The sequence below is a fragment of the Prionailurus bengalensis genome, chromosome E1, assembly GCF_016509475.1.
Source record: "Prionailurus bengalensis isolate Pbe53 chromosome E1, Fcat_Pben_1.1_paternal_pri, whole genome shotgun sequence".
Classification (NCBI taxonomy): Eukaryota; Metazoa; Chordata; class Mammalia; order Carnivora; family Felidae; genus Prionailurus; species Prionailurus bengalensis.
Window position 1 is genome coordinate 1301161 of NC_057347.1, and position 14271 is coordinate 1315431.

General features: G+C 51.0%; 1 protein-coding gene across 2 annotated transcripts; it reads left to right on the forward strand.

Moving 5' to 3' along the window:
* The first annotated feature begins 100 nt into the window (after window positions 1–100).
* Window positions 101–11296, forward strand: DERL2 (derlin 2). 2 transcript variants are annotated; one of them, XM_043582749.1, is made up of 7 exons: window positions 101–457; window positions 1288–1353; window positions 3320–3393; window positions 4457–4550; window positions 6257–6452; window positions 6684–6774; window positions 10800–11296. In XM_043582749.1, exons 1-7 carry the CDS (start codon window positions 365–367, stop codon window positions 10903–10905), a joined length of 720 nt encoding a protein of 239 aa, XP_043438684.1. In that variant the 5' UTR covers window positions 101–364; the 3' UTR covers window positions 10906–11296. The 2 variants fall into 2 exon arrangements, with proteins under 2 accessions (XP_043438684.1, XP_043438685.1); XM_043582750.1 differs by having other exon boundaries at window positions 193–457; window positions 1291–1353.
* The last annotated feature ends 2975 nt before the right edge of the window (window positions 11297–14271 follow it).

Consider the following 14271-nt stretch of genomic DNA (forward strand, 5'->3'; position numbering starts at 1 on the left):
GCGAACGAGGGCCCAGGCGGGACGCCGTCGGGCGCCTGATTGGCCGGCCGCGCGGGGCCGCGCCTCGCTCAGACCCGGGAAGGGGCCGGGCGGGAAAGCCAGCTGTGGCCGGCGCGGATTGGTGGAAGGATCCGGGACTGACACGCCTCTCCTCGACGTTGGTGGGCTGGTGGGTGGGGCAGCTGGGCGGGGCCCCCGCGGAGACGCAACTCGCGGTTGGCCGGCGCTCTTTCCTCAGCGCTCTGGCGATTGGTGGCGGGCCGGGCGCGCGGCGCTGATTGGGCGGCAGACCTCTCCGGCCCCGCCCCGCCGCCGGGGCTGACTGGCGGAAGGGGAAGTGGGGGGGCAGGCGGCGGTGGGGAAGATGGCGTACCAGAGCCTCCGGCTGGAGTACCTGCAGATCCCACCGGTCAGCCGCGCCTACACCACCGCCTGCGTCCTCACCACCGCCGCTGTGGTGAGCAGCTGCAGCGCCCGCTTCTCGCCGTCCGCGCTGGATGCGAGCGGGGCCTCGGGAGACTGGGGTCTAGGCCTCGGGAAAGCCCAGAGGGGCTGGTCTCGGGGGTGGGTGGAAGGCATACCGGGCTCACTCTGGGGTTCAGGATGACCCCGGGGGCGCCTGTCCAGTGACCCGAGGAGGGAGTGCTGCTCCACGAGGGGTTGAGGATCAGGGCTGCTGGTCAGTTCCTGAGACAGGAAGGCCGCACCTGTAGCAGGTCGGGGCTACGGGAGCCGCCCACCCTGGAAAACGAGTCTCAGAGCTCAGGCGATGGGCAGGTGCTTCCGTGGTGGCTGGTGGCGAGAGGGTCCGCTCGGTGAAGAAACTTAGACGTGGAAGACAGAAAAGTGGAAGTTGTCGAGAGGGGAAAGTCTTGAAATAACGGGAGTCCGGACCTAGGGGTTGTCGGTATGCACCCGGCCCCCACAGCGGCGGGGTCTTCAGTCTCGGTTCTTCTGAGTGCTGCGCACAGCGGTTTCAGGTGGTGGCCAGGTGTTCTAACGTGCCCCGTGTCTGAGATGTCACTACCTGCCACCTTTGCCTTCATGTCAGCCTCGACTACTGCAACGTGAAACCAAGTTGTATCCTTGCGTTAGGTGTGAGGGATACAAAGAATTGTGCCACTGCAGCAGAATTTTTTACCAGCCTCTTCGTCCCTCGTTAAGAAAACCTTAACAGGCGGAGCCAAAGCACCTGGGAGTTGGAAATCCTGGGCCTCCTCCTCTTTTGTTGTAGATGTTTAGTTTCTTGATCAATTTGCCTTAAGAAGCTCTTTCTTTCTCTTTCAGCAGTTGGAATTGATCACACCTTTTCAGTTGTACTTCAATCCTGAATTAATCTTTAAACACTTTCAAGTAAGTCGTGCATCACAACCACGGTTAACGTTTCAGTGTTTTAAACTTGCTTTTTGTGCTTTTAAGTAGCAAATCTTTCCATATGCTATCTGAAAAGAATTCATCGGGAATATTCGATTTTAAGTCTTATTGTCTGGGGGGGGGGGGGCGCGTTAATAAAGCAGTGATTCTGCACCCCGACTGGGCTTCAGAATCACCTACAGAACTTGGAAGAGATGTTCAGGGCACCTCATCATGTACCAAAATCAGAATCTGCAAGGGCAGGAATGAAGAATCTGTATTTGTAATTTTTTTATTTGTAACGTTTATTTATTTTTGAGAGAGATAGAGACCGAGTGCAAGCGGGGGAGGGGCAGAGAGAGAGGGAGACACAGAATCGGAAGCAGGCTCCAGGCTCCGAGCTGTCAGCACAGAGCCCGACGTGGGGCTCGGACCCACGACCCGTGAGATCATGACCTGAGCCAAAGTCGGGGACACTTAACCGACTGAGCCATCCAGGCACCCCGAAGATTCTGTATTTTGTTTGTAAAGTTCCCTGAATGGTTTTGATTTGATGTGTCCAGTTCCTGTATTTAGAAATTACCGGTTCAGAGTTAATATTGTAGTGTGAGAGTAGACTGGTGGTCTCTTCCCAGGGAGAGTCTCACAAGACGCCCTGTTTTGTCCACTCGCCACCTCGGGATCATCACTGTGGTCCATTTCGGAAGCCCACCTCTCTTAGTAAATTGATCCGTCTTCCAGGGATCAGATGATATTCACAAAAATATCTGTGAACCCTCAGGTGTTTAGTGTATAGGTCTCTGTGAATATTTCCACCTCTTGCTTTGTACTAGTGCTTCCTTAAATGCTTGTCTCCCGGCTGAGTTGGGGACTCTGAGATCCTGGATGCAGTTAGTGTGCAGAACTGAATTATTTCAACTTTGTTTCCAATCCTTAAGAATTTAATGAGGCGCAAAGCAGGCCCGTGGACTCCCGTCCCTGCCTTCATCGTTCACTGATCCTGCACTGCTCACCTGGCCTTTGCTGGGAGCTGTGGCTCCATCCAGGCATGCTTCCTGTTCATTTGCTCGGCTTGGTTTTGCCTGGGGTTAAACTCTTGATGACACCGTGTATCTGCATTTGGGGTCGGGGGTTCCAGGTCCGACTTCAGAGTCTCCCTGGTCCAGCTCCCCTGGGCAAGCCATTTGAAAGACCCCCGAGTCTCCGCGTCCCCGTGTGTGACATGGGGATGGTCATACCAGCTGTCACCGCACGTGAGATCATAGACCGTGTGAAAACATTTTAAAATGTGAAGCGCTCTCCCGTTGTGAGTAGCCGTCTTTATTGTGGGTGTGGATGGGTAGGGAAAAGTAAAGGGTGGCCACCATGAAAGCTAGTGTCCTTGTTTCTGCCGATTAGACTCCAATTATTAGAGCATTAGGTTTTTACTTGTAGGGAGTTGGCCGTTTACTCAAACTGGAACTGGAGTTTTTGCTTTAGAATTACTCTTTCCTCTGGACGGTTCTCACTAATACAGAAACGTTTCTCGGCGATTTATTTTAGATCTCTGGAGTCTCTCTCCGGCCTCTCGAGGCTATTGGTCAGACCCAACACATATGAAAGCACTCTTCTCTATTCTGCAGATTAACGTAGTCTTTCGGTCCAACTTTTTCCATAATTTGCCTGACCATATGGTATGGGCTTTTTTTTTTTTTTTTTTTTTTTATAAGACAATGACAGTCTCAAGTTTTCTGTCCTGTTGTCCCTACAGATTTCAGGGGCAAGTGATATCTTCCAGGAATTCAGCTAGAAGCACAAAAATCCTGTGTCAGATCGCGTGTGCCCCACTCTTTGGCTCAGACCGTGGCATCACTTATTCGTGGCCTTTCAACCACTGCAATCCTAGGATATCTCTTTTGTCTTAACATGGAAACGTTTCCTGGTGTATTTTACTTAATCTTTTCTCTTGATTTTTTTCTCTTAACAGATATGGAGGCTAATCACCAATTTCTTATTTTTTGGTCCGGTTGGATTCAATTTTTTATTTAACATGATTTTTCTGTATCCTTTATTAAGTGGGGGTTAGCATGAAAACTTCAGGTTTCCTTAGGGAAAACAAGTTAAAGCTATCAATGTTGTTATTTTTGTTACCACCTTAGCTGTAACTTCTGGGTCCTGGATCAGGGGTACACAGAGTAGCTGGTCAGAAAGTCATGTTTTGAGGGTGTCTGTCGGTCCCTGTTCCGAGGGGAGGTATTTAACCATAAGCGATTCCCCTTCTGCCCGTCGGTCGCTTACAGATCAGATCGACGGAGAGGAGAGGTGGTGTAGGCGAGGCACCCAGATGCACTGGTAACTGCCAGGGTTTGCTACAGGTTCGGGAGTGGGTTCGGGAGGAAGGGCTAACATGAGGTGTCCCTGGGCGTTGGTCGCCAGCCCTGCTGGCTGAAAAGACCGTGCCCTGCGTCTGCCCGGCCTGCCACGATCTGGTTGTCGAAAGAGAGGACAAGGCCTCCTGTGCTCAGATGGGAACTGGGGCCCCCGAGCAGGGCCTCCCTTCTCCGTGGGGCCCTCTGGGTCGAGAGGGGAGTTAGAGCTCATCTCACCTGTAGGAGACAGGGGGCCTTGTAGGGGTGACGGGGTCCCTGCCCCAGGGTGGGATCTATCGTTCTAAGTGGCTGATAATGAACTTTTCCATCATAACGCCTCTTCTTGGATTAAGGTACAGAAATGCTGCATCTGCCTGGCCTGAGAAAGTAGATTATCACACAGGCCTTCTCGCCGGGCACTTCTTCCATCAGGTGGTGAAAACGCAAGGCCTGTGCCCATCGTGGCACAGCCACGCGCGGGAAGGACGGGACTGATTGGAACAGGGGGTTTGTGCGGCGTCGGGCCTCGCTCCCCAGTCGCAAGCAGCGTGTGTAAGTAAAATGTGGGGCCGGCCTCGGCCCGCCCGACAGGCCTGGCGGAGAGGGAAACACGCTGCCCCTCGTGAACATCCCTACAGAAGCGAAGCCGTGGCTGGGTACAGATAGCTCGGAGCCCACGCGGACTGAAGGGATACGCTGAATTTTACTTTCTTCACGTCTGTGCACTTAACGTTTTCTTAACTTGGAACCCTAAGATACCGTTACTGTCGAATGCTAGAAGAAGGCTCTTTCCGAGGCCGAACGGCAGATTTTGTATTTATGTTCCTTTTTGGTGGATTCTTAATGACTGTATCCTTCAACAAGTGGAGCAAATACAGGAACACATTGAAGGACACCCTCTGTCTTCCTCAAGCTCTCCGCCTGTCCTAACAACTCACTAGATAAGCTGAACCGACAGATAAAGGTGGACCTCCAGACTTTAGCCTCAGGGTCCCACTATCTGTTTTACAGTGTGCTTTCTGTGGCCGCTCTCTGAGCCTACAGGTTGGACAGGATGCTTTTCTCCCGTGAGCCAGTCGGGGGAACTTTTAACCCAGGTGGGTTACTATTAAGTGCGTTAGCTGTATTCTTGTCGACGTGTATATATTTAAGCTAAGTTGCCAAGACATTTATTTGGATAGTACCCAAACTGGTAAATTATTATTATTTTTTAATGTTTATTTCTAATTAAAAAAATTTAAACGTTTATTTATTTTTGAAGGAGAGAGACAGAGTGTGAGGCGGGGAGGGGCAGAGAGAGGGAGGAAGACAGAATGCAAAGCAGGCTCCGGGCTCCAAGCTGTCAACACAGAGCCCGACGCGGGGCTCGAACTCACAGGCCACGAGATCATGACCTGAGTCGAAGTCAGACGCTTAACCGACTAAGCCACCCAGGCGTCCCTAATGTTTGTTTATTGTTTGTATTTATTTATTTTTTTGAGTTTTTTAACGTTTATTTATTCTTGAGAGACAGAGACAGAGCATGAGCGGGGAAGGGGCAGAGAGGGGGGAGACACAGAGTCCGAAGCAGGCTCCAGGCTCTGAGCTGTCAGCACAGAGCCCAATGCGGGGCTTGAACCCACAAACGAGAAGATCACGACCCGAGCCGAAGTCAGACGCCTAACCGACTGAGCCACCCAGGCGCCCCTAATGTTTGTTTATTTTTGAGACAGAGCGCAAGCAGGGGAGGGGCATAGAGAGGAGGGGACAGAGAATCTGAAGCAGGCTCTCTGCTGACAGCAGAGAGCCCCACGTGGAGCTCAAACTCGTGAACCGTGAGATCGTGACCTGGGCTGAAGTCAGATGCTCAACCGACTGAGCCCCCCAGGCATTGCGATAAATTATTATTTAAAAAAAAACCCGGGGCGCCTGGGTGGCGCAGTCGGTTAAGCGGCCGACTTCAGCCAGGTCACGATCTCGCGGTCCGGGAGTTCGAGCCCCGCGTCAGGCTCTGGGCTGATGGCTCAGGGCCTGGAGCCTGTTTCCGATTCTGTGTCTCCCTCTCTCTCTGCCCCTCCCCCGTTCATGCTCTGTCTCTCTCTGTCCCAAAAATAAATAAACGTTGAAAAAAAAAAAAATAAAAAAAAAAAAAATAAAAAAAATTAAAAAAACCCAAAAAACTATTGTCACGGGTATAACAGAACGCCATCCTGTCTGACAAGGTGGTTTTGGCCCCAGTTGGCTCTACTCACCTCATAAAGGTGCTGATGGCGAGTGAAATTTCATGTAATTATGGACCAAGGAACTAATATATTTTCCAAACAGCGGAGAACTTCATGGACACAGAATAGTAATTGGAAGCAGCTACCCCGGAGGAGTTTTGGCCAGCGCAGATTTTTGCCTGGTCGCTCTGGGTAATTGTTTTTAGGCTTTTTTTTTTTTCTCCCCCCTCGAAAGGCCTAAGTACCATTGGAGCTCCGTGACGCAGACCCGTTAGAGCACAGCTCTTTGTCCTGGCGCTCAGCCTTCCCTGTCACGCTTCTGACGCTGACCTTTTCCTTGACGCCGTGTGCTAGCTCTTTGGGCTGTTCGTGAGTCTGGTTTTCCTGGGCCAGGCCTTCACCATAATGCTCGTGTACGTGTGGAGCCGAAGGAACCCCTACGTCCGCATGAACTTCTTCGGCCTTCTCAACTTCCAGGCCCCCTTCCTGCCGTGGGTGCTCATGGGCTTCTCGCTGTTGTTGGGGAACTCTGTCATCGTGGACCTCCTGGGTGAGTCTCGCCACTACTGTTACTTTACGTGTGCCCTCCGTAGCCGCCCTTTCTCGCGTCTGCGGTCCGGCCCTCGCTCGTACGGGACCGTGGTATGGTCGTGCGCTCCAAGACCCCCCCCCCCCCAGCAATGTTTAGTTTTTTAGCGTTTATTAATTGTACCGACGTTTCCTAAATGCGTGCGGTCTGTCGTGGGTCCTCCCCTCATTCTTCCTTTCTCGGGGATTCTAGGCATTGCGGTTGGACACATCTACTTTTTCTTGGAAGACGTATTTCCCAATCAGCCTGGTGGAATCAGAATTCTGAAAACGCCATCTATCTTGTGAGTATTCGCCACTGGGTCGCGTGTTGCTCGCAGAGAAACCGGGACGGGATCCGTGATCTGTGTTCTTGGGGGGCTCCCGGAGGTCCTAAGGACAGTAAGTATTTGCAGATTGAGCCCCTGGCTGCGGCTGAAGAGCGTGTCGATCGGGCCAGAGGTGGTGCCCGAGGTGGGCAGGAGCGAGGTCAGCAGGCTCGGGACGGCCCGAGGGTGGCGTGCCGACGGCCACCCGCGCCTCCTGTGCCAAGGGGGGCCCGCTGGTGTCCGGGACAGCTGCTGTCTGGGCTTACGGAGGGGAGGTGGCAAAGTGGGCAAAACTGGCCACAAGGACGTTTCCAGGGGTGATATTTCTGGCCTTCCAGAAAGTAAGATGAGTAGAGAGAAGGAGCAAGCCGGACTGCAACCCCGGTGCAGGCTGTTCCGCCGGCCAGCTGGGTGACGTTAACACAGTCCCCTGTTGGGGGTGCCCGGCCGGCTCAGTTGGGGGAGTGTGCGACTGCTGATATCGGGGTGGTGAGTTTGAGCCCTATGTGGAGTGTAGAGACGACTTTAAAGAAATCTCAAAAACAAAAGTCCTCCCGTGTTTTGCACTTTCCTCTCCTGAGAATAGAGCTTTGATTTGTAAGACCTTTTTCTACTCCAGAAAGTTGTGTCCTTGACACATATGGCATTTAAAAGGGGCCACCTGAGGGGCGCCTGGGGGGCTCAGTTGGTTAAGCGACCGACTTCGGCTCAGGTCATGATCTCGCAGTCTGTGAGTTCGAGCCCCGCGTCGGGCTCTGTGCTGACAGCTCAGGGCCTGGAGCTGCTTCGGATTCTGTGTCTCCCCCTCTCTCTACCCCTCGCCTGCTCACGCTCTGTGTCTCTCTGTCTCTCAGTAATAAATAAACGTTAAAAAAAATTTTTTTTAATAAAATAAAAGGGTCCACCTGATGAGTAAAATGTGAATTTTTAATCAGATGTTGGGGGCGCCTGGGTGGCTCAGTCGGTTAACCATTTGACTTGGGCTCAGGTCATGATCTCAGTTTGTGGGTTCAAGCCCTGCTTCGAGTGGGCCCAACTTCTGTCTCCCTCTCTCTGCCCCTCACTCACTTGCACCTTCTCTCTCTCTCAAAAAAAACCCATATATGTATATATGTGTGTGTATAAAACGTTGGTTGTAGAATAGTTAGGCAAAACAAAGAGTCAGGTCCTACGTAGTCCTACGACTCAGCCATAACCCTGGCTGTCATTGTTGACGTTGTGATACATATTCTTCAGTCTGTAACTGTCTGCACTTTTTAAAAATGCTATTTCGTAACCTTTTCAGTGTAATAAGTCGTCCTCATTTTCCCATCGCGAACGTCCTACAAAACTAACAACCGCGTGACAGCGTGTGGTCCACAGGCGGTATGGTTTCCTTTGCATCCCTGCGGATAGACGGCGACATTAGTGGTTGCTTTTCCCTCCCGCGCTTGGTGTGGCTCACATCCGTGGTCGTTTTCCAAGGATGCGTTCCCGTCTGTTTGTCATTGAGTCGCCATCCAGAACGGATCCAAGTCTTCGTGTCCGTCGGCAGGGCAAAGCTTCCGTTTCCCCACAGCCTTGTCGAACGTGGGAGTATCGTGTTTGCCTTTTCTTACGTGGACAGCTGCAAGGTGGCCTCGTTTTCATGATGTTCTTAAACGTTTACTTATTAGAGAGAGAGCACGTGTGCACGTGAGCGGGGACGGGGCACAGGGGTCAGCCCTGCGTGCCCCGCGGCTTCAGGAGTGGTGTCAACACGGCTTGTGTGCACTTACTCCTTTGTGTGAGGCCGTTTTCATTCGCTCGAACGTGTTTAACATTGATCTCCAATGTCGCACGTATTGGGAAGCAGTTCCCTCTTTTGCCGAGGGGTGTTCCGCCCTGTGAACGTACCAGTCTTTTCCGTGGTTCCCTATTCACACGGACGGTGAGGAGCTGTCCTTTTTTTTTTCTTTTTCCTTTTTAAGTGTATTTTTGGGAGGGGGAGAGAGGGAGAAGTTCCAAAGCGGGCTCTGCACTGACAGCACAGAGCCCGATGCGGGGCTCAAACCCACGAACCATGAGATCGTGACCTGAACCGAAGTCAGACGCCCAACCAACCGACTGAGCCACCCAGGCGCCCCGAACCTGACTCCTGTTATCATGAATGTATTTACTATTTAGCGAACCCCACACGTAACCAGTCTTGCATCGCTGTGCCCCTCACCCCCCATGTGGATGCCTTGTTCATCCTGCTCTGCCTCGGCCCCCCGTGGTAGCCTCTGTCTCACGGGGAACGTCCTCTTGACCCAACTCAGGCTTTGCCACCCCGTACCGGCCCCTCCGTGCGTGCACGCCCCGGTTGGAATTTCGACTCCCTGTGCCAGGATGTTCCTGAAATCCCCGTGTCGCCCTGGGCCACCATGGTTCCTCTTCCTTGCATGGACACCTACTTTGTTCTGTCCTGTTAACGTTCGGAAAGTAGAAGTGTCTCGGCTTTTAACATGCTTCCTTTTTATCAGGAAAGCAAACCTTTTCATGTTTATTGGCCATTTGGGTTTCTTGAATGGCCTTTTTAGCCCTATATTTTTCTACTGCTGGGTGTTTGCTTTTATTGTTAATTTGTAAGAATTCTTCTCTTTTTTTGTTAATTTGTAAGAATTAAAGAAGCTCACATTGAAATATAGATGCTTTTTTCTGACCCCAATATAAAACAGAAGTTTCCAGATACATTTCTAATTTTGTCAGCTGTGGGGTAATTGTAATCAGAAATATGAATGTAAATAGTGGATGCTACTTTAATGCTTAATTCTTTTTTTTTTTAATTTTTTTAATGATTATTTATTTTTGAGAGAGAGAAAGAGAGATACAGAGCATGAGCAAGGGATGGGCATAGAGAGAGACACAGAATCCGAAGCAGGATCCAGGCTCTGAGTTGTCAGCACAGAGCCCGACACGGGGCTCGAACCCACAAACCTCGAGATCATGACCTGGGCCACGGGTTCCTTGTATGCGTGGGTGCGTGCACTATTTGTCCCTTGTGACAGGCTTGTTTCCCGGAACACCACATCCTCCGGGTTCATCCACATCGTAGCAGGTGTCAGAATTTCCTTTCTTTTTAAGGCTGAATAACATTCCTCTGTGATTTTGTCTGTCTGTCTGTCCATCACTGGATACTGGGTGGTACCTTGGTTGTGGGGAGACATTCATAATAAACTTAGTGAAAATCAGGTTACAAAATAAATAGGGTGACCTAATTTTTGTAAAAGCGTACGTATAAAAGTTCTGCAAGAATAATGAGAAGTTAACCACGATTCTGGAGATTTAGAATATTTATATATACTTTTTGTTTTCTTTATAATTAGCATTTATTGCATTTGTAGTAAAAAAAAAAAAAAAAGAGGGTGCTTGGGTGGCTCAGTCGGTTAAGCGTCTGACTTCGGCTCAGGTCAGGATCTCAAGGTTCGTGGGTTCGAGCCCCACGTCGGGCTCCGTGCTGACAGCTTGAAGCCTGGAGCCTGCTTCGGATTCTGTCTCTCCCTCTCTGTCTGCCTCTTCCCTGCTCATGCTCTGTCTCTCTCTGTCTCAAAAATAAGGGGCGCCTGGGTGGCGCAGTCGGTTAAGCGTCCGACTTCAGCCAGGTCACGATCTCGCGGTCTGTGAGTTTGAGCCCCGCGTCAGGCTCTGGGCTGATGGCTCAGAGCCTGGAGCCTGTTTCCGATTCTGTGTCTCCCTCTCTCTCTGCCCCTTGCCTGTTCATGCTCTGTCTCTCTCTGTCCCAAAAATAAATAAACGTTGAAAAAATAAATAAATAAATAAATAAATAAATAAATAAATAAATAAATAAAACATTTAAAAAAAAAAAAAAAAAAAAAAGGGTCCGGGAAGTAAAAGTTAACGTAAACATGAAATAATTGTGAAAACTTTCACAACATGAGAAGTGTCTGCTTGGCGGGCGGAGATGTTTGTCCGTTGGCGGAGGCCCCGCGGGACGGGTCCTGCCGGGACTCTGGGACTAAATGACCCCTGTTGCCTTTCAGGAAGGCTATTTTCGATACGCCAGATGAGGACCCAAATTACAATCCGCTACCCGAAGAGCGGCCCGGAGGCTTCGCGTGGGGCGAGGGCCAGCGCCTCGGCGGTTAGAGCAGCAGCGCCGATAATGGGACCGGCTGGGAAAGACTCGGTGACACACCCGCGGGGGTTGTTTTATCCTTTGTGTTGCAAAAGCGCGGACACTTGACGGCTTGGCAGAGCTCAACTCCAGAAGCACTTTATGAAATGGTACACTAGTGAACCCAGCAGGCGCCGGGGGCGGTCGGCCAGCGGCTTCTCGCCACGCCGGCCCGAAAGCGCGACCCCTCGGAGCCAAACAACTGGAGACACAAAGCCGCCGCCGCCGCCCGCGAGCAGGTGCGGGAGGCCGGAGCCGTGTGGCGTGGGGCTCAGCTTCCCCCCCTCCTCCTCTTTGACAGACGAGGCCGTGGGGTAAATGGAGGTTTCAGAGAGGACAAAATAAAACTGAATTCCGTCTCGCTCTCGCTGAATCCGAGCTTTTGTGTGTGATCCGCTGAATCACGAGGTGCTCGTGCAGGCCCGGGCTCTTCCCGGGCGCCTCCGGGGTCGGCGCGGCGTCCGCCGGGATTCCGTCTCAACGTGGGACGCGTGTGGCGGACGCGCTGTGGCCGGCGTCCGTGGTCCTCGACGTGGCTCCAGCGGGAAGCTCTGGTTCTGTGCATTCTGTGCAGACAGTTCGTCCTCCGTCTGGGTTTTGCAAAACTGCAAGTGGTCAGATGAGCTGAGAAAAGAGAGGGTGGGGTGGGGGTTCTCGTAGCAGCGGGAATTTGGTGGCAGGAGGGCCGGCTGCCCACGACGTGTGGCGTCGTATTTTCTCCGCTTGAGTCTCTCCACCAAGAAACAGCCGGGCCAGGACCTGTCACGGCCGCCCTTTTGGAAAACAACAGGAAGAGCCCTCTGAGGCCTGGAATGTTGACTGTGGAGGCAGATGAACAGGTGCCCGTCAGGCAGAGGTCCAGGGGTCTCCAGCTGGTTATCTCTGTCGTTCTGTTTCAGGAAAAGCTGAGAAGCTTTTCGGAGCCATGTATCTGGTTGACCGTCACAATCAGGTAGAAATCAGACAGGGTCCAGAGGAGCAGGGACTTAATGCCTGTGATGACATAAAAACTGTCCAGAACATTCATCTCCCTGGGTCCCAGCGGGTTTGCGCTCACACGGTCTAAGCTGTTGAGAGCCCAGAGGAATGAAACGGACACCCCTAGAAAAGAGATCATTGCACATACTTTGAATACATAGCATGTAGGGGGCGTGTGGGTGGCCCAGTGGCTTAGCGTCCGGCTTCGGCTCAGGTCCTGGTCTTGCGGTTCATGAGTTCAAGCCCTGCACCGGGCTGTGTGCTGACAGATCAGAATCTGGGCCTGCTGCAGATTCTGTTTTCCCCTCTCTCTGCCCCTACCCCACTCACGCTCTGTCTCTCAAAAATAAATAAATGTTTAAAAATTTTAAAAAAAAAAAAAGAAAAAATGTAATCAACACCCTAGGTGGGGATTTTCACATGGTGAAGTAGATAGTAGTATCTCTAAACAGAACAGGAGAAAGTGATGGGATTTAACACACATGTTCTACATGGTGTCCATAACTTTATGGTTGTTGCAATTTTATGGAATGTGGGTTAATGGGACTGCTTTTTTCCCTAAGTGATTAAAAAACAAAATCTTGAGGGGCACCTGGGTGGCTCAGGCAGTTAAGTGTCTGACTTTGGCTCAGGTCATGATCTCACAGTTCATGAGTTCAAGCCCCGTGTCGGGCTCTGTGCTGGCAGCTCAGAGCCTGGAGCCTGCTTCCGATTCTGTGTTTTCCCCTCTCTTTGTCCCTCCCCCATTCACGCTCTGTCTCTCTCTCTCTCTCTTTCTCTCAAAAATAAACATTAAAAAAATTTTTTTTTAATTAAAAAATTTTAAAAAAACCACAAAATCTTGAAATGCTAGTCTTAGAATGTACAATCCTTATGAGATTCTTAAATTTTGTCATGTCTTTGTTTAAGAAAGCTCAAGTTTAATTAGGGTCTTAGAAATTCCTTATCTCGGGTCTCAAAATAGACGTCTCTAGTTTTGTTTTCCGTTAGCTAACTTTGAGTTATCCCGTTCCGGGAGCTGTTGTGGAAAAACTGTGACCCTAGGATCTATTCACTGTTCATCTTAGCAGGGAATGTCTGTACGTATCAGTGATGGTAGAACAGGAAACAGATTTTGAGTCTGTGGCCTAACCGCGGTCTGCCGCGGGATTTTCATTTCCGTGGTGCCATGGGATGAGAATTCCCAGGATGCCGGTCTGTGCACCTCCGACGTGTCCTGGGCACTGGTGACGCCAGTCACCGACATTGTCACCTGACCCCCGCTTGCCTGGGCACGAGGAAAAGTCTCACTTCTCCAGCTCTCCTCTCCGTCTCGATTCTTACAGGCCACCCTGCTTTTTGTAATGCATGTCAACCGAAAGTGGGAATCGATACGCGGTATATGGAATCTTGTGCCCAATTTACCCGACACATATAATTGAAGGGACTCCTGGGTTCTGCCAGTGACACTGAAAAGCACTAATGAGTCAGTTTGTTGTCGTAGAAATACAGTAGACGTTCATTTAAAACAAATGGATGCGTAAGTTGCACCTGACCAGGAGAAACATTTTCTATGCGTTTTGGGGTGTTTTCTGCACAATGGATTTCTTTCACTTCTCTCTTCCACACATGTTCTTTTCCGTACCTGCCTGGATCCTAATATCTTTCATCCTTTGGTGTGGTCTCTAAGCAGAGAGCACCCAAGGCCCAGATCCTGGCAGCAAAGCCCTCGCTCTGTCTGGAGTCTGTGGAAATTAGGAAATAACTGAGCCGCTGGGTAAGGGGCTCCCTGGAATTGTCGTGTCTCCCTGACAGCCTGCATTTGACAGGTGAGTGCCATCCCTGTCGCCGGTCACGATCCCGCCGGGGATCTCGGTGCTATGGGACATCCCCTGAGCTACTGGCGCATTTTATGAGTTTGCATTAAAGTTGTTGAACTTTAATATGCACAAGCCCCTTCTCTGCTCAGAAATTCATGGTGACTTCTTAACCCCCGTATCAAAAGCACAGTGTCTGTCTCCCTCTGAACCCTGCCCCCATTTCTACCTATTGGGAACCTAAGTCTCTTCAAGGCCTGGTCCTGTTCCCGGCTTCTCAAGAAATCTTGACTCTAAGGCCTACTCCATGGTCTTTCTTTGAATCCCTCGAGTGCGTACAATGTACTCTTACACCAAATTATATATCGTCTCGTACCGTTGCAGCTGCTACACGTATATGCATCGTCTCCCTCATGAGAACGTAAGCTCCTTAAGGGCAGGGTCCGTGTCTTAAAGTTTTGTCTCTCCCACGGTGTCTAGCACAGGGCTTGGTGCGTGGGTGCTGAATACGTGCTCTGTTTCGCGATCAGCAAACTATTATCTGGTATTTTTAATTACACAGGG